Genomic DNA, 27,448 nt, shown 5'->3' with positions numbered 1-27,448 from the left:
TCCATGTTTAAATCGAGGTGAAAAAAAAAAATATTAAAAAAAAAAAAAAAAAAAAAAAAGAAAGGACTGGACAGTATGTCGTCACTTCTGTCTTGGTCAAGGAGCTCAGTCTCCTGGCTTCTGGAATCTTCTTATATTCTTGTTGGCACAGCACATTCCCTGCTTATATAAAGGTCTGTGGGTTAATTAATCCCTTTTCCTAAACCTTTTCTCAATTCAAGACTCCTTGACTTAAAACTGTGGGAAAACCCACAATTGTCTAGGATGAAACTTTGGATGTGCTTATTGACTCACATTAACACTGCTCAGCTCATGCATAAATCTAGGGTATCTTCTAATTCAAGTTAATAGAAAAAAAAAGAAAAACACAAAAGATATCTTGGAGGTGAAAAATTCCTGGCATTATCTTATCCCATTACAACCAATTTATTCACCAAGGTGGTGTAGTTACCATCATTGTATGGCCAAAAATGGGCCTATTGAATGTTCCAAGGAGCAATTACACAAATACAACTGTTATTATCTAAGTAGAGTCTCAGCAAAGCAAAGCCGATTGCCCTTCCTTAGGGAGATTGAGAGCAGAATTTTGATCATTTATAAAATATCAAGTGTGGCAAATTCTGGGGTGAGTGACAGAGATCCCAGCTGCCTTACGCTGCTGACTTTTAAACACACCATATATGTGCTTGCAGTTCCCCTGACATCTGATTTGTTACTTGCTCAGAATAATTTACTGGAAAAAGGTGTTCCTTGTTTAAAATTTCAAGTCTGGCTGTAAGATGACTCTCACCTTTTTAGAGAGAGCCCCCTGCTACAAAAACTGGTTGGAGAATCCCACCAGGTCCACCCCCTGCTGTAAAAACTGATTGGAGAATCCCACCAAGTCTAGGATGTATTTCTTTTTTTTTTTTTTGGAGAGTTTTTTTTTTTTTTTTGTTACTACAGGGCGCGTTCGCTCACCACACAGAGAGAGACAGAGAGACAGAAAACAGGAACTTACCCTCCAGGGGAGATGGCCACGCCGCAATCCCCTCTCCTCCATTCTCCTCTCCGGGATCTTAGGCACGCACACATACGCGCCTGGAGTGAGTTTAAGCCACTGGATCTGGGACTTGAACCATGGTCGACTACATGGGATTCCAGCGACATAGCCATTACGCTAACTGCTGGTCCTGTCCAGAATGTATTTCTTTTGAGATGTGCGGGTCAGCAGGCATTACACTGAGGTATTCCCGTTTGCTCAGGAGTAGCATAGTCATCACTTACTATTCAGGGGTAAGAGCTGACCTACCAAAGAAGATACCGAGGGCAACTGAACTGACAGCTCCAGAGAATAGCGTATAAAATACAGTGTTATTCCAGTGTGTGCGAGAGAAATGACCAGTTTGAAACTTACACCCTTGACTTACACGCCCCCACTGTGATTTTTAGGTTAGGAATTGTGAGGGTCAAAGTGAGCTAATAAGAAAGGAAGATGCACTTTGAGTTTGGCCGTACTCCTTGTATTCCTGTTTTGGAACTTCAGTTTCTCTCTCTTTAAAATCAAAGGATTGTATTAGAAAGGTCTGTATGATTTTCCCAGGGTCTGTCTACTAGTTTTCGATCCTTGCTTTGCTGCAGGCTTTTCTGCTGGCTTGAGGCAGGTCAAGGCTTAGAGCTGTCCTAGCCCAGTTTTCTTTCTGATCTACTGCACTATTCCTTTATGTCCTTCCAAAACCTGGGTTTATGTGTACTGCTAGCCAGTTTCACTGAGGTCCTTCTGCAGAATTCACCAGTACCTCCCTGAGGAAGAGGCTGTGAGTACTAACACCTGGTAAACTCCCATAGTGAGAGCTTTGTGAACTCCCTCAGTGAAACACAACTGTAATGAAAACTACCTTGAAATAATTATGTGCATTATCTTCCTATGAATTTTTACCATATGTAGTATATTCTTTCTTTCTTTCTTTTTTTTTTTTTTTTTTGGAGAGATTTTCACTGTAGGGCGCGTGCGCTCACCAGACAGAGAGAGAGACATAGAGACAGAAAGCGAGAAATCACCCCCCAGGGGGGATGGTCACGCCGCAATCCCTTCTCCTCCATTCTCCTCTCGGGATCTTGGGCACGCACGCACACGCGCCCGGCGTGAGTTTTAAGCCACTGGGTCCGGGACACGAACCGCGGTCGACTACGTGGGAGTCCAGCGACATAGCCATTACGCTAACTGCTGGTTCCCTCTTTCTTTTTTTTTAAGTTTATTTATTTCTTGCATGAGTAAGAGAGAGAGAGAGGGAGAGAGACAAGCAGAGAGAGATGGCACTCCTAGAGGGGTCTTGATGCTGTGATCCACCCCCAGCTTCAGCCAGCACCAGCATCGCCAAGGAGGTCTCTGGACATGAGCTGGACCCTTCGCAGGGGAGCCAGCCTGTCAGTGTTGTATTTTACTAGTGGGCCACTATCTGGCCCTGTATTTTCTTTCCTTCGGTTGGGACACTTACCCTTGGGAGCACTTATCTTTTACAGAGTCCCATTAAAATGGTGTCAGTGTGTTTCAGAATTTGAGGAGTGTGTTTTCCATACTGATGCAAATACTTTGCAAATACCTCACGAGTACTTGACAAGTATTTAGCATGTGAGAGATTCTGTGTATTTTATTTAAAATTCAAATATATGGGGGCTGGCAGGTGATGTGGTGGTTAAGGGTACTGGATTCCCACATGGACTCCCACATGGGGTTCGAGTCCTGGACCTGGCGACTTGCTTTCTCATTCACCCTCTCTGTCCCTCTCTGGTCAAATTAAAATAAATAAATAAATGAAGTTAAATAAAATAATTCTTTAAAAAAATTAAAATATATGAATTTATCATTTATCGTGTATGTTACATATACTGACTGAAACTCTTTTAGAAAGGCCGTGGTTATCCTTTCATTGTTCTGTTTGCTATACCATAATCTAGCCGATCTTAATTGCTCAATAAATATCTATCAGTTGCTTAATAGAAGGCAGTTTCTAGTGACTGACTTTCATGATGGGGGCTTTCACAAGCTGTCTGTCCTTTCCCTAACTGTACTCATTTCATCAAATTTGAGCAGAATTGTTCTTCCATTAATTTTTCAGAGGCCACTTCATCTACCAGGCACTGCACGGAGGCACTGGGAACAGCTGGAAGTCCCAGTCCTGCCCTCCAGTGGGCTGCGTCGAGAGGATGCAATGAACCTGCAGTTATTATACATGCGGGAGTGCTGTGATGACAGCAGGCCCAGGAAGATGATGGAGTACTGTCCTGTATGAGAAGGGAGAGCCCTCCCAATGACTCAGCTTCAGGAAGCAACACTTGGCCTGAAGTTGTAACAGCAATATTCGTTTGTCAAGACTTTATTATTGTTATTTTATTTTTTATTATTTTACTCTTGGACAGTGGCAGGGATGTGAGGAGCAGACTGAAGGAGCTGTGTACACATATTTTCTCATTTGTCCTCCCGACTTCGCACTGGCCTTCAGCTTGGAGAGCATGTTGTGGGCAGATTGGCCTATCTTTCAGCACTCCAGGCAGACACATGCAAGGGGCACAATCCTTCCCCAGGGATGCTGGTCTTGGCAGCTTCCCTTTGAGTTTGTTGCCAAGGTCCTCCTGCCTGAGCAGCTTTGGCTCTGGCCCACTGTGCCTGCCTTGAGGCATAGGCCACTTCTAGAGCCAAGAGGATGGAAGTTTCCTGCTCGAAGCCCAGATAACATGAAAGGGTAAGGCTAGGAAAGCTAAGAGACATGATTAACTTGCCCGCAGGGCACCCACAGCACACTGCCATTGGTGCTGAACAAGGACTGGAATTCTAAAGACAAGCTTAGCATCCTGATGGGCAAAAGGTACCAGGTGATCCAAACTCTTCCTTCCATGCCAGCTGGATTGGACGGCTAATCATATTCGTTGCTGCTAGTAGGGCCTCTGCAATATATGTCAGTCACATTTAAAAATAATTTCAAATATTCTTCTTTTGTATCTTTAAGTAGAAATGTAGAGTGAGGCTTTCAAATGGTGATACTTGTTTTATTTTGGAGATTTTTGCTATAGGGCACATGTGCTTGCTGGAGAGACAGAGAGACAAAAAAGTGAGAAATCACTCCCCAGGGGGGGATAGCCATGCCACAGTCCCTTCTCATCCTTCTCCTCTTGGGATTTTGGGCACACACACACACACACACACACACACACACACACACACACCTGTGCCTGGCATGAGGTTTAAGTCGCTGGGTATGAAACTCAAACCCCTGTCAACTACATGGGAGTCCAGTGACATATCTGTTTTGCCATCTGCTGGTCCCAAATGATAACGCTTTCTGTAAGAGAAGTGATGTAATTCTATACCTCCAGACTCTTAGGATGACAGCACCAGACATTTTGGCTACAGATTAGAAGAAAGCATGCTACAAGATTCTCTCTTATTCTCCTCTGCTCCTTCAGAGCCTGTTCAGCTCCTAGAAACCCTACCGGGGACAGTTACTCCAACCCCTATATCGTCATACCCCAAACATTCCCATTTTGCACTCTTAACTTCTGTCCTTTCTTCCGAGGATGTCCCATGCATATATTATGAAGTAAATGACTGATTTAATTTTAAATGAACTTATGCCTTCAGCTTGTTCCTATTCCTTTTCCTCACTGGTGAGTCAGTATTTAGCTTAAAACATCGTAAGAATAGTTTTGAAATCATAATGTAGTGCTTCTCCAGGATTGAAAGCATTTTTTTAATTTTGAAAGTTTTATTTACATTTAATTATTGTATATCTTTATAGTGCACAATATGATTTTTTGAGCTTTATTTTATTTTGTTTGTTCTTTAAAAAATTTTTAATTTTTTATGCATTCAATCATATTATTTAACTTACAAAGCGAACATTTCAATATGTGAACATTTCTCCCCAAGCAGCACATATACTAAAATTGGAACGATACAGAGAAGATTAGCATGGCCCCTGTGCACGACATGATTCTTCAAAGTATGCATGTGTTGGGTTTCTGGGAAGTAATGACACATTTTTGCATAGAAAATTTGGGAAGTAATATAGAAAAACTTAGAAAAAAATACATCATTACTTTTCCAATAACCCAGTAGTACATGACAGTCAAATCAAGGATATTACCATACACATAATTTTCAACAGAGAATTTTACATTCTTTGTCTGTTAAGTATTTCCTTTGCCCCTTCCACCCATCCTCTACCATCCAGTCTCATCCCTTACTGGTATCTACAGTTACCCTTTCTACTATCATTTCCATGGATCTTTCTTTCTCTCTCTCTCTCTCTTTTTTAGGTTTTTGCTATATGGCATGTACACTCACCAGAAAGGAGAAAGTCAGAGAGATACAGAGGGAGGGAAAGTAAGAAATCACTCCCCAGGGAGGAAGACCATGCCACAGTCCCTTCTCCTCCATTCTTTATTTGGGATTTCGGGCACACACACACACACACACACACCCTTACACATGCCTAACATGAGTTTCAAGTCACCAGGTCTGGGACTTGAACCACAGTCAGCATGTAGGAATCCAGCTTCCTTAACTACCATACCTCCTCCTGGCCTGTATCCTTGGATCTTTCAATCTCTGCCATAGAGGGCAGGCATTTAGTCAACATCGAGTGCTGATATACAGTGTGTGTCTTTCAAAATCTGGCTCATTTTGCTTAGGATTAAATCATCTTATATTCATCCACTTTGAATCAAATGACAGGGTCTCATTGTTCCCTAAAGCTGAGTAGTATTTCATAGTATTTATTGATTTATTTTATTTGTATTTTACATTCAATCACTGTATATCATTGCAACATAGAAAATTAATTTTCTAAGCATGAATACACTGTATATTAGTCAAGTCAAAGATATTATCATGCCCTTTATTATCAACAGATTATTTTCCATTTTTGAGTCTCTTAAATGTTTTGCTTGTTATTCCCCTTGATTTTTTTCCCTCTCACCTTCCCTCCTTTCCCACTCTCCTCCCACACTCTCTCTAGTATCCATAGTTACTCTTCATGCTTTTATACCTTCCAGTCTTTCTGTTTCTGTCATGGAGTATAGACATTCAGTATATATTAAGTGGGGACATACAGTACGTCTCTTTCATAGTCTGGCTTTCTTCACTTAGCAATAAGTCCTTCATACTTGTCCACTTTCTAGCATATGGCAGGGTCTTGTTTTTTTTTTTAAATGGATGAGTAGTATTCCATAGTATACATGTGCCACACCTTTTCAATTCATTCATCTGTTTGTGGGTATTTGGGTTGATTCTGTGTCTTCACAATTGTGAATAATGCTGTAATGTTGTGATAAACATGTATGCACAAACGTTTTTCTGACTGAGTGTAGAATTGCTGGATTATATGGTAGTTTTATTTGTAGATCTTTGAGGAACCTCCATATTGTTCTCCATTGTGACTGTACTAATTTATATTCCAACCAACAGTGTAGGACAGTTTCCTGTTCATCACAGCCTCACTCACACTTGTCATTATTTTTTTTTTTAATCTTAGCCATTCTACCTGGGGTTAGGTGGTAGGTATCTCATTGTGGTTTTGATTTGCTTCTCCCTTATGATATGGGATGTTGAGCATGTTTTCATTTTTTTTTTTGACTATTTGTATGTCTTTCTTGGAGAGTTGTCTGTTCAGCTCATTTGCTCATCTTTTAATTGGGTTGATTATTTTTCTTTGGGTTAACTGCTTGAATTCCTTATATATTCTGCTTATTGAGGCATATTTTGCAAATATATTCTCCCATTCTGAGAGTTGTTAATTCACTCTAATTTTTGTTTCTTTTTCTGTGCAGAACTTTTTAACCTGATATAATCTCACTTGTCTATTTTTGGGATTATTGCCTGTGCTTTAGGGGTCTTATTTAAGAAGTTCTTGCCTACTCTGATGTCTCTAAGAGTTTTCTGTCTTTTCCACCAGTAGTTTGATAGTTCAAAGTCTTAGGTTAGATCTTTGATCCATTTTGAGTTGTTTTTTGTTAGAGGTGAGAGATGGGGTCCAGTTTTCATCTTTCTGTAGGTGAATATCTAGTTTTTCCAGCATCGTTTGTGAAAATTTTCTTTTCCCCACTTGTGCCCTTTGTCAAAAATCAGTTGGCTATGTGTTTTTAGGTTTATTTCTGGGATCTCTGTTCTGTTCTGTTGGTCTACCTGCCTATTTTTGTGCCCGTACTAAGATGTTTCAATTATCACAGCTTGTTAATATGGGGTTAGGGAGTGAGATGCCTCCTACTCCACTCTTGTACAGTATTTCCTTGGCAATGTGTTGGTCTTTTATGATTCTAGACAAAATCTATGATTGTTTTTACTAAATCTGTGAAGAATGTCTCTGGTAATTTGATTGTGATTGCTTTAAATTTGTAGACTAATTTGGGTAGAATTGCCTTTTTGATTATATTAATTCTTCCAATCCAGGAACATGGGATGTCCTTCAATGTTTTTGTATCATTTACAGTTTATTTTTTTATTTTACATTTTTCATGGTTTTCGTTGCAGAAGTCTTTGACTTCTTTGGTTAAGTTTATTCCTAGGGATCTTACTTCTTTTTTGGCCATTGTAAATGGACTTGCTTTCTTCAGTTCTACCTCAGTCAATTCACTGTTAGTGTATAGAAATGCTATAGATTTTTATATGTTTATTTTATATCCTGTCACTTTACTATATTCATTTATTACTTCCAGGAGGTTTTTTTTTTTTTTAAACAGATTCTTTTTGGATTTTCTACGTATTAAGTTGTCAAGAATGCCATGACACATTTTTGCATAGAAAAACAGAAAAATACATCTTAACTTCCCTGACAACCTACTCCATAATCATGTCATCTACATACAGAAAATTTCACTTTTTCTTTCTCCATTTGAATGCCTTTTATTTTATTCTCTTGTCTGGCTGCACTGGATAGGACTTCCAGTACTACATAGAAAAGTAGGAAAAATGGACCTCACTGACTTGTTCTAGATTTTAGTGGAAATATTTTCAGCTTTTCCCCTTCAGTATGACGTTAGCTACATGTTTTTCATATATGGCTTTTATTGTGTTGAGAAGTGTCCCTTCTCTACTAACTTAGCTGAGAGTTTTATCAAGAAGGGATGTTGTATTTTATCAAATGCTTTTGCTGCATTGATTGTTAAGATCATACGTTGATGTTATCTTTCCTTCTGTTAATATGATGTATTACATTTATGGTTTTGTGTATGTTGAACCACCTTTGTGTCCCTGGAATAAAGCCAACCTGGCCATGGTATATAATCTTTTTAATGTGTTGTTGAATATGATTAGTCAGTATCTTATTGAGAATTTTCGCATCTGTATTCATGAGGATATTGAGCTACAGTTTTCTTTTTTTGTGATGTCCTTGTCTGTTTTTAAAATGAGGATGATGGGGAACCAGCAGTTAGCGTAATGGCTGTGTCGCTGGACTCCCACATAGTCGACCGCAGTTCGTGTCCCATACTCGGTGGCTTAAAACTCACGCTGGGCGCGTGTGCGTGCATGCCCAAGATCCCGAGAGGAGAATGGAGGAGAAGGGATTGCGCCGTGACCATCCCCTCTGGGGGGTGATTTCTCGCTTTCTGTCTCTATGTCTCTCTCTGTCTATCTGGTGAGCGCACGCGCCCTATAGCAAAAAACCTCTCCAAAAAAAAAAAAAAAGAGGATGATGGAGGCTTTGGGAGGGTTTTTTCATTTTGGATCTTTAGAAATAGTTCGAGTAGAAGGGAGTTAGCTCTTCTTTAAAGGTTTTGTAGAATTCAGAAATGAAGCCATTAGGACCTGGGCTTCTTTTTGAGGGGAGAGTATTTATTACTAATTCAATCTCACTGCTTGTTATTGGTCTATTTAGGCTTTCTATGTCTTCCTCATTCTATTTTGGTAGATTATATGTGTCTAGAAATTTATCCATCTTATCCAGGTTGTCTTGTTTGTTGGTGTATAGTTGCTGGTAGTATTCTCTGATGATCTTTTGTATTTCTGTTATGACTGTTGTAATATCGCTTGCTTCATTGCTGATTTGATGTATCTGGTTCCTTTCTCTGTTCTTAATTGGTCTAGCTAATGGTGTGTCAGTTTTGTTTATCTTCCCAATGAACTTAACTTTGGGTTTCATTTGTTTTCTGTATAGTTCCTTTATTCACGGTTTCATTTGTTTCTGCTCGAATCTTTATTATTTCTTTTTTCCTGGCTTTTTTGTTGTTTTTCCAGTTCCTTGAGGTGTGTTGTTCGGTTGTCTGATTGCTACTTTTCTTTACTTTCTGGTGTGAGCACTAATTGCTTTGAACTTACCTCTTATGAACTTACCTCTTTTTGCTATATCCCATAGATTATAGAAACTTGTTTGCTCATTATCAATTGGTTTCAGTGAATCTTTTAATTTTAATCTTTCTTTAGTGGTTGTGAAGTCATTCAGAAGTAGGTTGTTTAGTTTCCATGTTTTTGTGTATTTTTTAGTTTTTTTTTCTACAGTTAATTTCAAATTTAATTCCATCATAGTCAGAGAAGATGCTAGGTTTCGATGCCTTCAAATTTGTAAAGGGTTGTTTTATGCCCTATATGTGTTCAGTCTTTGAAAATGTTCTGTGTAGGGGCTGAGAAAAATGTGTATCTTGTGGTTGTTGGGTGAAAAGTTCTATAGCTGTCTGTCAAGTAAATTGGATTTATGGTATCATTTAAATCCTATATCTCCTCTTTTTTTAAAAAAAATGTATTTGTTTAACTTTATTCATTATTATTATTTTAATTTGATCATATATATGTATGTATATGTGTGTAGAAAGAGAGAGAGAGAAAGCAAAGCAAACCACCGGATCCAGGACCTGAACTGCAGTCGGCCATGTGGGAGTCCAGCATCTCAACCACCACACCATCTACAGGCCCCAATCCTGTATCTCTTTACTTATTTTTTGTCTAGATATCTGTCCAGAGGAGACAGTGGAGTGTTCACTAATGGTTCTTGTGTTGCAGTCTATCTCTTAATCCTTTTAGATTAAGCAGTCTGTCTGTCATGTATTTGGGTGTTCTGGTGTTGGGTACATAGATATTTTTAAGTGTTATATCCTCTTGGTGAATTGGCCCTTTTAGTACTATATAGTATCCTTTTTTGTTTCTCCCTACGGTTTTTGTCTTAAGGTCTATTTTGTCTGATATCAGCATTGCAACTCCAGCCTTTTCTTGAATTCCATTCACTTGGAATATCTTTTTCCCAGGACTGAAAGCATTTAGGCAACAATATCTTTCTGCTATCTTTTGACTCTGTGGCCCTCTGTCCTTTAAGAGCTTTAAATCCCACCAGGGCTGTTGGCACAAACTGATGTGAGGATGGTTATCTTCCACCTACTGTGAACTCTAATGTTTCCCTTCTGAGGGGTCTATAGCCTTTCAGATTGAAGCTCCAGGGTTGGACACAGTGTCTCTACCACTGTTGAAGGAGGAGATCAACGAAGATTGTGGAAGTCCTGGCCAGGGTTGACAACTGTGTGATCTCATGCTGCTGAGTGGGGCTGAAGAGCGGAGGGGGTTACAAGAGGCGCTCAGGGGACTCATGGCTTACTTGAATGAGGGAGAAAAGAGGGAGGCAGTGGTCCCAGTGATTTCAAGGTCTATGACTGGCTGGTTGGGCAGGGTCTTTGAAAGAGGAAATAGAAATGGAGATGATTGATGAGCTCAGTTTAGATTTCACTGAGTTTGAGCTGCCTATGGAATAACCTTATGAAAAATCATTAGTAATGTGGACTAGTGTTCTCTCTCTTCAAATATATATATTTGTGCACGTGTGTGTGTATTCATACATATACATATATTTCTGTTTTCTTTTATGCTTTTTTATGAAAACTCATTAGGAATGTGGACAAGTGTTCTCTCTCTTCAAATATATATATATATTTGTGCACGTGTGTGTGTATTCATACATATACATATATTTCTGTTTTCTTTTATGCTTTTGCCATAGGGAACATGGGCTCACCAGAAAGAGACAGAGACAGAAAGTGAGAAATCACCCAACAGAGCTCATAGCTAAACCACAATCCCCTCTCCTACTTTCTCCTCTCAGAATTTTGGGCATGCACAGACATGCACCCAGTGTGATTTTTAATTTAATTAATTAATTAATTAATTTTTTTGAGAGGTTTTTGCTAAAGGGTGCGTGTGCTCACCAGACAGACAGAGAGAGACAGAGAGACAGAAAGCGAGAAATCACTCCCCAGGGGGGTGGCCATGCCGCAATCCCTTCTCCTCCATTCTCCTCTCGGGATCTTGGGCATGCATGCACACATGCCCGGTGTGAGTTTTAAGCCACTGGGTCCGGGCCGTGAACTGTGGTCAACTACATGGGAGTCCAGCGACATAGCCATTCTGCTAACTGTTGGTCCCAACCCAGTGTGATTTTCAAGTTACTGGGTCTGGGACTTGAACCACAGTCAGCCACGTGGGACTGCAGCACCTTAACCACCACAAGACCTGCTGGCCCTCAAATATATTTGTTACACTTGAATACTCTGGAAACTCTATTTTGTCTGATATCAGAATTGCAACTCCAGCTTTTTCTTGATTTCCATTCACTTGGAATATCTTTTTCACTTCCAATGTATTTTTTAGAGCAATGTAAATTTTGTTTTTCTGAAACATAGTATAAATTTGTATTGAATGGGATGTGCTATGTGTTCCTATCTGACAGATTGTAGATGTTCACGTGCATGACAACAATGCATGGTTCTACTTTTCACTTAGTGTGTTTCATCCCTACATTTAGTTGTGGCCTTTTAATTAATTGCCATCTTTTAAATTCTAACCCATACCAAAGGCAGATGAGAGTGACTGTGGTTCATCGTTACTTTCACCTGTTAATGGTATTTCCTACCTTCGCTATTCAGACCCCTATCGAACTTCTTAATCCTAACATCTGAAGTGCTTTAGTGGCATTTATATCTTCAGATACTATTAGGTTTTCAGGAAGGCCATGACATGTTTTTCTATACATAAGTGCGTCACGACTTTCCTGACAACCCTGTAGAATGAAGTGTAATGCCCCATCTATGGTGAAAGCACTTTGGAAAGGCTGATCATTTTTTACTAGTGTTTCCTTGCTGTGCCCTTGGTGTTTCAGAGCCGTCCTCTTTAAGCACTGAAGCAGTTAGTTTGGAGAAGGCTGATTCTTCAGGGTCCAGTGCTCCCCTGCCTTTCATTTGCTAAAGCTGTATGTTTTAATGACGTTGTTTCATCTATGTTGCCAAACACTAGAATTTTGCGACTTCAATTCTAATTATCTCTGCTGGCAAATGCTATGTTTTATTAGAACTTTCTAGTCTCCTGTTTATTAAATGTCCTTACACTATGGTTTTAGGCTCATGAATTAGATCATTTGTGTGTATTGATTGGCTATGGATGAAGGAGTTCAATATTCTTTATTGTACTTTCGAAGTGCAATGGGACTGCCTTGGTAGGGTATCAGTAATACTGTTTCTTCTCTCACACCCATCAGCCAATGAGAACTCAGTGAGTGAATAATGTGGCCGTGATCGGTGATGCTAATGCTTTTATTCTTTTGGATAGCATGCTCTTTCCTTCCTGTAGTTGTCCAGTGTTTACACTGTGCTTCCCAGGTGGCAGTCTTATAGCATCAGGATAGGCAGTTAGGGCTCTTGTGAAACCAGGAGACCTCAGTGGTGGGGAAGAGTGTCGTGCACCAGGTGGCATGAAAGGAGAAAGGACAAGCATCACCATAGCATCCCAAATCAGTGCTTTCTGGATTCTTTCTACCCCCTACTCTGGACTCTTTTCAGTTCCTTCCAAATAACCTTGTGAGTCTACCTGTAGACTAGCTGTGTGCTGACTGGCATAGGTAGGCCTGACATCCTAAGTTCCCCCATGCACCTGGTTACTATGGTCACAAGGTGGTGCTACATGGGATTGGGAGTAGGGGTTCTGCCATCCCACAGACTGAAGAACTGAAGAACTTGAAAAGTTGCACTTCCCCTTGCTAACCCCAGTCCTTATCTATAAAAAGAGGCAAACCCTAACCCCTTCCATGTTTTCCTAACAATTAAATGAGTTGATGTAGGTGAAGTGCTTGGGGATACCTGCAGTTACTCAGTAAGTCCTCGTTCATTATCAGCAGTGCTTGTCACTGCCCGGAAATAATAGGTGCAGGTGCTGCTGTTCCCAGTGCCTGGGCCCTGACCCTCTTCCAAAGGCCCTGTTCAGTCATCGCCTGCTTTCATCTCTCCTCCCCCTGCTCTCCTTGTACGTGTTGGGGCACCAGTGGTGTGGACTGCTTGCTCTATTAATTAGTCATAGGGATTGAAAAAAAAAATGACATCAAGATTTTACTGAGCATTCTATTATCCCTTTAATCTTGGGACTCAGGCATAAATTTGAGGGAGTCAGAAAAGCATCTAATGACGACACAGTCTTTAATTAGTATCCTCCCTTCCCTCCAATTCTGGTCCGTGGTCTTTGAACCAAACTTGTGAGACCCTTCCCCTTTTTCTTTCCACCTGTCTTCCAGGTGTGGCTAAGAACTCTAGCCCCACATATTTACTCTCATGTTTTCTCCCTTCATGTAATCTCATGCTCTGTCCTTAAGAAGTAAACATGGTGTTTTCGATGCATAATTTATTCCCTGTGGGCTAATATGGATCTTGAACAATAAGAACAAATCTTATTAAAATTGCCAAAAGAAATGAAATAGCTTCATTTGATAAAAATTAATAGACGTGTGCTTAATTCATATTTACACCTTCTCAACTGTTCTTCGTCGGCATTTAGCATTTTGTTCTGGGGAAATTATGATCTGTTCTACAACAGAGACTGTCCCTTTCCAAGAACTGTGCCATCACTTTGAGTATCCCAAGGTCTCCCTCCCCCATACTGTGTAGAAGGCATAAATTCCTATAAGGAGAAGTAACAAGTAAATACAATTTTATTATACCTACACACACACACACACACACACACACACACACATTAAATATATAAATTTCAGAGAGATTTTTGCTATAGGGCATGTGCTTGCCAGAGAGACAAAAAGCAAGAAATCACCCCCAAGGGAAGGGAGGATGCGAACATTGCAATCCCTTCTCCTCCATTCTCCTCTCGGGATTTTGGGCATGCATGCATATGTGCCTGGCATGAGTTTCAAGCCACCAGGTCTGAGACTTGAACCACAGTCGACTATGTGGGAGTCCAGCAATGTAACCATTACTCCATCTGCTGATCCCACCTGTACTATAACTTTTATAAGGCCCCTGTTTTATATTGAACACAGGTCATGATCTAGTAATGATTTGAAAAATCAACAACAAAGAAAATGAAAAACAAGTGTTTTTAATAATGTCTAGAATAAAAAAGAAACCATTTCTCCTAGACTGGTTATGGGGTTATACATTTTCCCCTAAATGCCCTTGATAATCAGAGTGTGACTTAGCTTTACACCCCTCTGCAGACTGAGCAGTGCGGCTGGCAGAAGCGTTCATTCTGTACTGGCTGAGATCTCCAGGCTGGAAATCCTTGAACCTAGTGGACTGGGATATGAGCCCGGGGTGACAAAGGTTTGGAGAGTTATCTTTTGTATGAAAGGAAATGTTTATATCAACAAGTGGCACTCACCAAAGCAACAGAGGAAAAACTGAAGAATTGGCTTCAGAATGAGCAAAAATACTGCCAAGGTATCATAGAAAAGCAGCTTTTCGTCATAAAAATGTATATATCGAAGGAACAACGGATTTATTTCTGGTAAGGGCGGCTTATATTGCTGACAGACGGATCTTTTAAACAAGGAGTGGTGTCTGTCATTTTACCAAATGGGACCAAAAAGAAAAGATTTATTAGCTTCACTTTTCTTCACAGGGGTAGGTTTCCCATGTATCGTTAGTTACTTTATCATGAATAACGTGTAGTGTCATCTTGGTGCTTATTAATCACCCTTTCCTCCCAACCAACTGTAAGAATAATTAGATGGAATTGGTGGCAGACCATTGCTTCCACATTCATCTTCTTAAGCTGGTGTCAGCGAAACATTCAAACGTTAACATCCACCACAAATATGCTCTTAAACCTGGGGTTCTTTAGTTTGAAATGTTCAGGCATCAGTATTTGGAAAGCAAACCATTTCAAGTAAAGATATAGTGATGAAACCCAGATGACATCAAGGGACTTTCATCAGTGGGACGTAAAAACCTGTTGAGAGAGCTGTTTTGGAGCCAGATGCTGTGTAGGGTATTTTGTAAGTTTTGGAAACCATGTGTCCATCCAGGGGATCCTGGTCACCCTGACTCAGGTTCTTACTCTGATTCCCCTCCTCTGTGGTCGGGAAGGTCATTGACCACGGGGCTAAGGTAAGATAGGATGATGAAGCCTTCACTAGCCTTTAAGGCTTCTGTACAGGTGAGTTTGATAGGCCAAACCAAGTGTTATTGTCATCTCTAGTTACAAGTGAGCAGGGAGATGCTATCCTGCTGCATATGTGGGAGAGAGAAGTGTACATTCGAATGACTAACTCAAAGCAAAAAGTGTGGCTATATTATCAAAATGGAAAGAGGATTCCCTGAGAAGGTCAGTGACACAGACAAACTTTGAGTTAGAGTTCTGGACCCGGTGGCTTAAGACTCACGCTGGGCACATTTTGCGTGCATGCCCAAGATCCCAGGAGGAGAATGGAGGAGAAAGGATTGTGGTGTGGCCATCCCCCCTGGGGAGTGATTTCTTGCTTTCTGTCTCTCTGTTTCTCTGGCGATTGCATGCCTTATAGCAAAAAATCTTTAAAAAAAAAAAAAAAGAAAGAAAGTGATATAAAAGGTTCAGAGTAGGTTTGTAGGAATGTATGTGATTTTATTATATATAATTATAATACGTTTGAAAACAGGCAATGTAGATGACTTTATAGGAAAATAGAAATCATAAAAATTGGGTCAATGTGTAGATATCTGCATATAAGTTTTTTAAAAAAGAGGAAACATTTTAGTATTTACTGGTAAAAATGAACTGAGTCTCACTTTCTTTTCTTTCTTTCTTTTTTTAAGAAAGATTTTTGCAATATGGCACATGCACTCTCTAGAGATACGGAGAGGCAGGAAGCAAGAAGTCACCCCCAGGGAGGGATGGGCATGCCACAATCCCTTCTCCTCCATTTTCCTCTTGGGATTTTGGGCACACACACATACACACACATACACACATACAACATGCCTGGCATGTTTCAAGTTGCCAGGTCTAGGACTCAAACTATGGTCAGCCATGTAGGAGTTCAGTGTCATAACCATTATGTCATGTGCTGGTCTTGAGCCCCGCTGCTTTTATGAGTGAGTTCTACTAGATTGCTCATAAACAGATATTAGAGGCATAACAAACACTTGTGGAATAAAATGGACAGAGAAGGCTAACATAAATGTGATAGTAAAGTCAGATGGGCATGTCTGTTGTTGGTCAGTTTCACTTAAGAGAACAAATGCAGTAATTCTTTTTTTGTTTCTCTTTATTTCTGAAACTTTTTTGGTTTGGTATTTCTGAAACATTTTTAAAAATTAATTTACATTCATTTCCTCAGCATCGTCACAGCATACAAAATGTAATTTCCTATCCAGAATATACTGCATAGTGGCTTAATCATACATGTTATCGTCAATAATTTTCCTGTTTCTGACCCTCTGCCCTTTCCTACCCTCTTCTCACACTATCTCTGGTGTCTACAGTTGTCTTCAATTCCTTTTTCCATCACATTTTATTGATCACACAATTTCGTAAATAATCTATTTTCAATAGTATGTTCCCTGGTAATTTCAAGAAAATCAGTTTTAACTTGAATAAATCAAATGCTAAGGAACTTTGCTTAAAAGTTAAAGCCAGGAAAAAGGTTAGGATTCTGTTCAAATAGTAGGTACATGAACTTATTGAAAGTTCAAGACAGGACAAAAATCCTTAAAATGAAAACAAAGCCTAGAAGAAAATCAGCAATGTTTTAGTCAAAAGTCATAAAATGCTGTTTCACCGATTCAGTCTCATCTGTCTTCTGTTGTGGTTCGATCTTCTCAATTAAATCCTGGGATATAACATTCAACTCCAGACTTGTTCCTTTGATTAAGTTGGCCATTTTCTTAGTTTTTGAACTCTTATTTCCGTGTGTCTGTATTTAATTTTCCTGGTATAGCACTCCCTTGAGAACTTCTTGAAGGTCTGGTCTGGTGCTGGTAAATTCTTACAGGTTTTGTTTATCTGAGAATGTTGAGAATGTTCTTGTCTTTTCTTCCCATATGAAGGGTAATCTTGCCAGGTACAGTATTCTTTGTTGAAATTGCTTTTCCCTTAATACTTTGAATATATTTTCCCATCTTTCTTCACTCACATTGTTTCTGATGAGAGGTCTGCTATTATCCTGATAGGATATCCTTTGTAGGTAACTTGCTGTTTTTTCTCTTGCCAATCTTAGTATCTTGTCTTTGTCTGTGGTTTTGGTCAATCTGGCTATAATGTGTCTTGGAGAAGATCTTCTTGGGTTGCTTCTATTTGGGGTTTTTGTATTTCTTGGGACTGGATCTTTGAGTGCCACTCTAGGTTTGGAAGGTTTCTTCCAGGATTTCATGGAATAGATTGTCAATGCCCCTATGAGTCTCTTCACCTTCTGGGATACCAATTATCTGGATGTTTGGATGTTTGATGGTATCTAATATTTCTTGTATGTTATTCTCATTTTGGGGGGCAATTTTCTTAGTCTTTGTGGTGGATTTTTATAGGCCAGTAATTTTCTCTTCTACATCTGAGATTCTACTTTCTGTATGATCTAGTCTGCTTTTAATACTTTCAAGGGAGATTTTGACTTCCTGTATTATATCCTTCATCTCTAGCAGGTCCATTTGATTTTATTTTTTACTTTTTATTTTTTTAATTTTAAAATTTATTTTACACGTTCAATCACTATACATCACTATAACTTATAAAGTGAATTTACCCACATGATTATACTGCACACCAGTCCAGTTGAAGTTACCATACACTGTATCATCAACAGATAATCATCCATTTCTGTGTCCCATAAATGCCTTACCTCTCTATTTTTCTCCTTGATTCCCTTCCTCTCACTCTTCCCCTGCTCTCACTTTCTTCCCACACTATTTCCAGTATCCATAACCTTTTTCCATGCTTCTATATACCCTGATCTTTCAGTTTCCTACATAGAGTGTGAACAGTCCATATATATTAAGTGGAGGCATACAATGTCTCTCATTCATAAACTGGCTTACTTCACTTGGCAGTAAATCTTCTATATTTATCCACCTTCTGTCAAATGTCAGGGTTTTGTTTTTTTATGGCCGAGTAGTTTTCCACAGGGTATATATGCTATACTTTTTCTTTTCTTTTTTAATTTTTTCCATTTAATTTTCTTCCATACAGTCAATCACATTATTATTAGGCTTACAAAATGGATATTTCAACAGGTGAACATTTCTCCCTAGTACTGTTGATAAAACTACAAAATATCTTCTACAGATAATACCACACCTCTTTGTGCCATTAATGCTTTGCCTCCCTGTCCCTCCCCTAAAGGTCCTTCCTCAGGCCCTCCTCTTTCACACACACTGTATCTGGTATTTACATCTATATACTGCATTTCTATATCCTTTAGACAATTAGTTTCAGTCATAGAGTACAGACACTTGGTATATATTAAGTGGGGACATACAATACCTCTCCTTCATTGCATGGCTTGCTTCACTCAGCAGTAAGTGTGCAATTCCTCTTTCAGATCTTGTAAGAATTTCCTCACATCTTGGAATTCAGCAGCTCCTTTCTCTTGCCTCTTCTGTACTTCATTGTCTCTCTTCTCTTCCATCTCTGACAGCTTCATCATTATGTATATTCTAAATTCTTTATCAGACATTTCCATGATATTCATTGAACTGTCTGTGGATGAAGAGTATTCTTTTCCCTTGGAAGAAATGTATTTTCTTGCTTTCCCATATTTCTTGTGGCCCTGCAGTGATTTCTAGTCATCTGATGGATGGTTTATTTCCTTCTAATTCTCGAAGTTCAGTCTGAGCATTCAGGAGCGTGTAGAAGGAGGTGATCTAGAATCTCTTTGCTCTTCCGTTTTTATCCCTTTGTGCAGCAGATTCATTGGATGTTGGAGAATATGTTAACCCTAATAGTATTTGGATGTTTGGCTATGGTTCCCTTAGATTATCTAGGGACACAATGAATGGAGATTGAGGACCAGAGTAATGAGATAAAAGAAAAAGAACAGAAAACAGAGAGAGAGAGAAAAAAAGGCAAAACAAACAAACAAACAAACAAAAACAACCAGAGAGAAAAAGAAGGAAAATAGTTAAAAACAGCCAAAATTATTGTTTTTAAGAAAAGCAAAATATATAAAATCACACAGCATGCAAGCATGCTGTGCAAAATCACTAGTTCTCAGGAGCCATGGAGAAATCTTCCTCTGAAGGCATGCCTCTTACTTCTCCTGGGTAGGAGGCAGGAAGGGGATTATTAGCAAGATAAAGGTGGGACTGAAAGCTGAGAAAATACTTTACCTTAAAAATTTTTAAAAAGGAAAAATTACAAAAAAATGAGAAGACAGAGACAGAGGCAGAGAAAGACAGAGAGAAGGCTAGAGAGGCTCCCTACCACTTGAGTTTTTGGGCTGGAGACTGAATTATCAGTAGAAAATCTTCATTTCTTTTTCCTTGAAATCACTCCAGATACAGTAATTCTAAAACAATAGAAGTGTATTAAAAGAATAGCCACGTGTCCCCTCCTTCACATCTTTGCTACTTGTCACCTTCTGAAGGAAGGCAGGAAGCTGTTTTTGTGCACCTTCATCCTTCAAGTACCTAGAGCAGTGCCTAGAAAATAACTATTCGTTAATTGTTTGCTGAATGAATGAACAAACATGGTATCATTTGTGTTTATAAAACACAAGAGCAAACCATATATTCAGGGAGAGAATTTGCATAGGAAAAGGTCTGTCTAGAATCTTCTAAATGGACTTCCTTGTTGCTTCCTCAGTTGAGACTGGTGATTAGCAGAGTGTTAATGGGAATAGGCCCAGGACAGAGAGGGACTATTGAGACTACTAGCAGCCCTCACTCTCAGTGTGTGCTTGTGTGAACCTTACATTTTGCACCATTTGCTTCTCTCTGCCCCATACCGGTCCTTAAAGGATTCCTCTTTATTTTTAAATTATATGAATTTTAATTATAATCTAGTTGTTAAATTTGTAAAAGTTTAGAAGAATGAGAACAATAAAAATGTTATTTTTGAGACCCTTTGACATTACAAAGAAATTATCTTTATTTTTAATTTTTTATAAATTCAGAGTGTGTATGACTTGCCAACGAGAGGCAGAAAGACAGAGAGGGGTGGGGGGGGGAGAGGGAGAAAGCATCCCTGAATGGGGTGTGATCATGCCACAATCCCTTCTCCTTAATTTCTTCATCCTATTGGAACTTTGGATATCCATGCACACATGCCAAGTGTGTTTTTTAAACCTCCAAGGTTGGAATTAGAGCCATAGTCAGTCATGTGGGATTTAACTCTCTTAACTACAAGGCTACAGGGCCAGGCCTTATTCGTTGACTTGCCAAAGAGAGGCAGAAAGACCAGAGAGGGGTGGGGGGGGGAGAGGGAGAAAGCATCCCTGAATGGGGTGTGATCATGCCACAATCCCTTCTCCTTAATTTCTTCATCCTATTGGAACTTTGGATATCCATGCACACATGCCAAGTGTGTTTTTTAAACCTCCAAGGTTGGAATTAGAGCCATAGTCAGTCATGTGGGATTTAACTCTCTTAACTACAAGGCTACAGGGCCAGGCCTTATTCGTTTTCTGAATGAGAAATTAAGACTGATAAATTTATTCACTTTCCACATTCTTCATTGGACCTAAGTTACTCACTACTAAAATGCCTTCAGTGTTAATGAAAGCAAAGTCCACCCTTTTAGGTCTCAAATGTAGTTCATTGCACTGAACAGTAATACCGTAAGTCATAGCCAACATAACTATAAATGTAAAAGACTAAAACAGGAAAATGTTAGTACCAGCATAACCCTAAAGCTGTAGAAATATTTGTTTTTTGTTTTTATTTTTTGGTTCTGTCATAGGGTGAGTGTACTCACTGGAGAGACATAGAAATAGACAGAGAAAGGGAAAGTAAGAAATCACCTCCCCGGAGAGATTGGCCACACTGCAATCCTTTCTCCTCCATTCTCCTCTGTGAATTTCAGACATGCATACTTGTGTGTCCTGTGTGATTTTTCAAGCTTTTAGGTCCCAGACTTGAACCGCAGTCAGCTGTGTTAAAGTCCAACCCCTTGGGACCAGCAGTTGATGTAATGGCCATGTCACTGGACTCCCATGTAGTCAACCACGGTTTGAGTCTCGGACCTGGTGGCTTAACCTCATGCTGGGTGCATGTATGTGCGTGCCCAAGATCCTGAGAGGAGAATGGACGAGAAGGGATTGCAGTGTGGCCATCTCCCCTGAGGGGTGATGTCTCGCTTTCTGTCTCTCTGTCTCTGTCTTTCTAGCAAGCGCACACGCCTTGTAGCGAAAACCTCTCCAAAAAGAAAGTCCAGTACCTTAACCACCATGCCACCTACTGGCCTCTGTAGAAATATTTCTCTAAGTATTATAGTTTTCTTTTGTAATCTCAGATTCACTTTCTTCTTTTTTAAAATTTTTTATACATTCAATCACTGTATATCATTATAGCTTGCAAAATGAAATCCCAGCTTGAATATGCTGTATAGTATTCCAGTTAAAGATATTATCCTACCTGTTATCACCAACAGATCATTTTCCGTTTTTGTGTCCCTTAAGTATTTTACTTTCTTTTTCTCCTTTATTCCCTTCCTTTCATCTTCCCCATTTCTCGCCCTCTTCCCATACTGACTTTATTATCTGCAATTGTTCTTCATGCTTTTGTATCTTTCACTCTTTCAGTTTCGAGTATGGTCTCCTTAGTTTGACATACTTGATTTCTGGTTGTTCCTTTGTCACCACCAGCAAGGGGGCATGGGTACTTGCCTACAGTTCATGGGCAGGGGACTGTATACCACAGTGTTGGTGTCCGAGTAATTGACTCTTCTACCTCACCCAACTGACTGGTGGGGGAGTGCCTTAACACAGAGGTATCTGCCTCATTCAAGTGCAGGAAGGTAATCATCTCATTTCATACAAAGAATGAAGTTATAGAACTCAGTTGCTCATTTGGTTTTATAATGATGTAATCGTATTTCCGTGTGCTTATTATGATGGGCATTATGCTCTATTGCAGGAACATCAGGAGAACGTTGTGGGTAACACCATGCAAAGTGTGATTGCATTACTCAACAATCTGGTTGCCTGTAAAGATTCGAATATGAAGCTACTTTATGAACAAGGTTAGTGCTTCTTAGAATTAGTTTCCGATTTTGTTGAGTTTCACCTATTTGTAAGATTTCTCATCATACATAACAGGGAGACAAGAAATGTTATTTAAAGTCAGTGAGTTGAAATAGTTAGTTAAGAATATATAAGTAATAATGATATTACCAGCAAAAATTGGAAAGGAGGACAGATAGGAATAGTTATCCTAGATTTATTTATTCTCTTGATGGTACAAAGTCAGTTGGTATTGCTTAAAAATTATAAACCAAACAATGAAGTGTAAACATAGTATTGAGTTGTTGCTGCCAATCAAAATAAAAAGAGTTTTGGTTAAAAAAAGCACCTTGGAAAAGTGAAACTGGTTGGATTGAGAGTGGCTTTACGTCTTACATATATCTATATTGTTATAATTTTTAAAATCATGTACATGTTCCACATTTATATTAATAGAAGAAAGCTTTCATTAGAATTGGTCTCCAAAATAAGACTTGGACAGTGTCACTGAATATCAAAACTATCAAGTCATTGTTTTTTCCCCCTAAGAACTTTTTGTTCTATTTCTATGTGTTCATTATAGTTAAATGTTAGTAATACGTTTTTTCCTCCTGTAAGAAAAGTAAGTGCTTATTTAGAGTGATTGATATTGTCAGCAGTTATAGGGCTTTGGTACACAGAGATCTTTATTTATTTATACTGCAGTGTCCCCCTTTTCTACATTATGGAAATAGCATAATTTATTTAACTAGTACTCCAATAATGGATGTAGGCTCTTTTCAGTATGTTGCTGTTAATTTTCTGTAATGAGTAGCCTGATACGTGCATTCTGTCATGTGGGAGCTGGACTATCTATAGAATAAATTCCTGGGACTGGAATTGTGAGACCACAGGATACATACATTTGTGATTTTCATAGATATTGACAAGTTTCTGTAAAAGATGTGCCCGTTTTTATTTCTATCAAGCCACAGAAGACTTAGTTTTTAGATCTAAGAGCACATTATAGGTCCCTATTTATTCAAGGCTTTTTTGTGTTTTTCAGAGATGTTTTGCAGTTTTCTTTTTGTAGGTCTTCTACATTTTTTGTTAAGTTTATCTATTCCTAGAAATTTTATCTTTTTTTCTTATTATTAGAAATAAGGGGGACCAGCAGATGGCATAATGGTTATATTGCTGGACTCCCATGTAGTTGATCACAGTTTGAGTCCCAGACCTGGCAGCTTGACAGTCATGCTAAGCACTTGTGTGTGCATGTGTGCTCAAAATCCCAAGAGGAAAATGGAGGAGAAGGGATTGAGGTGTGGCCATTCTCCCGCAGAGCGATTTCTTACTTTCTGTCTCTCTGACTCTTTGGCGAGCACATGCGCCTCATAGCAAAAACAAAAACAAAACAAAACAAAACAAACCTCTCTTAAAAAAAAAAAAATGTAGGATCAGCAGGTGGCATATTGGTTAAGGTGTTGGACCCCCACATAGCCAACAGTGGTTTGACTCCTGAACCCATTGGCTTTAAGCTCACTCTGGGCACATGTGCATGTGTGCCCCAAATTCCAAGAGGACAATCAACAAAGGAATGTGGCATGGCCATCCCACCTGGGAGTGATTTCTCACTTTCTGTCTCTCTCTGTGTCTCCTGTGAGGACACATGTCCTATAACAAAAATCTCCCTCAAAAAACAAAAACAAAAACAAAAACAACCAAAGCAATAAAAAATTAAAAAAAAACAAAATAAACAAACAGAAATAAGATTTTCTCTGCCTTCTATCTTTTGATTTGTTTTTAAGAATATGTGTTTGAAAGATTCTGATTTCTGTATATTAAATTTTGTACTTAAGCTAATTTTGTTATTACTGTCCATAGTTGTTCTTAGATGATTCTCCTTATTTTCAAGTTATTAATTATAATAATTACAAATAATGATAGTTTTTCCCCAGTTTTTATAATGCCACTTTTTTCCTTCTTGTCTAATTACAAGACTAAAAGAGAATGAGATAGAGAATATCTTGATTTTCCTTCCAAATCTTATTTTTTACATAAGAAGGTACCTATCTATTTTTAATTTTATCTTCATTTTCTTTGGTAATCAAGAATAATGAATTTTGTCAGATGTTTTCTGGGCTCTATAGAAATAATCAAATTATTTTTTTCTTGAATCTGTTCATGTAATGAATTATTTTTAATAGATTACCTATCCTGTTTTTAATATTAAACCTACCCTAGTCTTTATTTCAGAAACAACACTCAATTCTGATAAAGTGTATATTTTTAATTGTGTTATTTAAATTCTTTGCTAATATTTTATTTGAGACTTTTTCATTAGCATTCATAAGTCTGAGTAGTTTAAAATTCTGTTTGTTTTTGAATGGGCAATACATTTCCTGGCAGATGATGAGGCTAATTTATTTTTTTTATTTAAGAAAACAAAAAGAAAGTTTTTTGTTTTGATTTGTTTTGCTTTTTTTCTCTCTTCTTATGCTTCTGGAATCGTCCAGGTACATTGTCATGATCTATTCCCTAAAAATTTGGAAGGATTGATTTTCTGTGGGGCCATGTGGGTGGAGCTGTTTCTTAGAGGTATGATAGTAGTGTAGCTCTTTGGTACCTTTCTCTTTTTCTAGACTGGTAATTACATTTTTCCCCATGTCTTGTAGAGTCAATTTTAGTAATTTACATTTTCTTAGGAAGTTCTCATTTTACATAAACTTTCAAGTTTATTTTGATAGAGTTGGACAAAATAGAGTCTCCTAATTATTTATTTCCATAGGTTTGAGAATTTTCTCCCTAGTACCACTTCTTTTTTAAAATTTAATTTATTATTATTATTATTTTAATTTGCTATATGGCATGTACACTCACTAGAAAGTGACAGAGACAGAGACACAAATATATTCTAGGTCCAAGAGATAACATGGACACACTATATGAAGAAGTATAGAATCTCAGCAAAGAAATGGAATTTTTATAAAAATACAAACAACAATGACAAAACAAACAAAAGTCTAGAACTAAACAATTATAATTTAAAATGAAAGTTTCTCTGTCTTGTGCTAGCTAATAAACATGTTAAAACTTTAAAGTTAGGAATAGTTAACTTGTAAAATTAATAGTAATTTTTCATCTGAAGAATAAAAAGGAAAAAATATATTTTTAAAAAGAAAAGAACATCAGCAGGGTCTGGGACAATATATTCTAATATATTCGTAGTTGGGATTCCAGAAACAGAGGAGACAGAATATGGAAGAAATATAATTTTAAAAAATAGTGGCAAAAGAATTCCCTAATTTGGTGAAAAATATTTGTCTGCAGATTCAAAAGGCTCAGAAAAAAACGCTAGCAAGATTAAAAAACAAACAAGCAAAAATCTCTTGAGCACATAGTCAAACTCCTGAAAACTGAAGATAAAATCTTGAAAGTATTATGATAATTGATACATTACATAAAGGGGAGATCAGTAATAAAAATGATGGCTAAATTTTTCTCAGAAACAATGGAGACCAGACAGAAAACCAACCCCCCCAAATTGCCAGAGGACATGTGTTCTTGCGTGTGTGTGTGTGTGTGTGTGTGTGTGTGAGAGAGAGAGAGAGAGAGATGAGGGAGAGAGTGAGAAAGCACCCCCCAATGGGGCATGGTCATGTCACAATCCTTATTTCTTCATTTTGGGCATGTATGCTGGGCCTGGGATTTGACCTGCCACCAGCCATGCGAGATCTAGTTTTATATACACAGTGCTTAATCACTGAGTGACAGGGCTGTCCAGAAAAACATCTTTAAAGTGCTTACAGAATAAAAGCTGTCAACCTAAATTTTTGTATTTAGTGAAAATATTCCTTAAAAATGAAATTGAAATAGGACATTTCACATTAATGAAAGCTAAGAAAATGTGTTGCTAGCAGACCCACCTTACAAGAAATGTTGTAACATTTTTCAGGCTAAAGGAAAGTGATACCAGATGAAATACTCAGACTCAAATATATAGAAAGAAATAGCATATAAGAGAAATAAAAATATATGGTTGAATATAAAAGAATATCTTTTAAATTTTTCTATAAAATTTTATAAAAGAAAATGGTCTACGCAGGCTTCTGTGTGAGAGAGAGAGAGAGAGAGATGAGGGAGAGAGTGAGAAAGCACCCCCCAATGGGGCATGGTCATGTCACAATCCTTATTTCTTCATTTTGGGCATGTATGCTGGGCCTGGGATTTGACCTGCCACCAGCCATGCGAGATCTAGTTTTATATACACAGTGCTTAATCACTGAGTGACAGGGCTGTCCAGAAAAACATCTTTAAAGTGCTTACAGAATAAAAGCTGTCAACCTAAATTTTTGTATTTAGTGAAAATATTCCTTAAAAATGAAATTGAAATAGGACATTTCACATTAATGAAAGCTAAGAAAATGTGTTGCTAGCAGACCCACCTTACAAGAAATGTTGTAACATTTTTCAGGCTAAAGGAAAGTGATACCAGATGAAATACTCAGACTCAAATATATAGAAAGAAATAGCATATAAGAGAAATAAAAATATATGGTTGAATATAAAAGAATATCTTTTAAATTTTTCTATAAAATTTTATAAAAGAAAATGGTCTACGCAGGCTTCTAGGAAGTTGAGCTGAGGACCTTCACAAACTCACCCTCCTATAAAAACAATAAACATTGTTGAAAACATCTAAAAAGCAACTTCCAGAATTCTATAAGATAGTAAATCATCTCAGGTGTGCAAAAATATATGAAATATTTACTTAAGAAAAGCTGATGAATCTCAGTAAGAACAGCGGGGGTGTGATGTTGTAGCTTAATCTACTTCCATCCTGCATTTCTCACCTATATGGTAACCTTAAAAACCTAATCCGCAAACTCATAAACACTATAGCTATGAAACCAGTATGCTTGCAGCCCCTAGAATTAATTAATTGGGTTTTTAACTTCTCAAAAATTACCATTTTTTTAGAGCATTGACACAATTGGATGTGCTTCATACCTCCCTGGTGGGAAATATTCATAGGCATTGTTATTATTTGAATTGACTTGGAACTCACCTGAGGAAAAAAGCCTATACCCAAGGCATTTCTAACAATCATT

General features: G+C 38.2%; 1 protein-coding gene and 1 pseudogene across 2 annotated transcripts in view; both read left to right on the top strand.

Moving 5' to 3' along the window:
• The window catches only part of ULK4 (unc-51 like kinase 4), a 685,490-nt gene that overhangs the window by 373,441 nt on the left and 284,601 nt on the right, over nucleotides 1-27,448 (top strand). For both annotated transcript variants that reach the window (XM_027774534.1, XM_006155390.3), the window contains one exon: nucleotides 22,273-22,378. In XM_027774534.1, coding sequence (XP_027630335.1) covers nucleotides 22,273-22,378 — 106 coding nt within the window. The remainder of the gene's footprint in view (nucleotides 1-22,272; nucleotides 22,379-27,448) is intronic.
• On the top strand, nucleotides 4,895-4,993 carry LOC114009072 (uncharacterized; annotated as a pseudogene).

The sequence above is a fragment of the Tupaia chinensis genome, unplaced genomic scaffold (assembly GCF_000334495.1).
Source record: "Tupaia chinensis unplaced genomic scaffold, TupChi_1.0 Scaffold000451_2, whole genome shotgun sequence".
NCBI lineage: Eukaryota > Metazoa > Chordata > Mammalia > Scandentia > Tupaiidae > Tupaia > Tupaia belangeri.
Note: the sequence above shows the minus strand (reverse complement) of the source record. Positions and strands in the feature narration are given on the sequence as shown.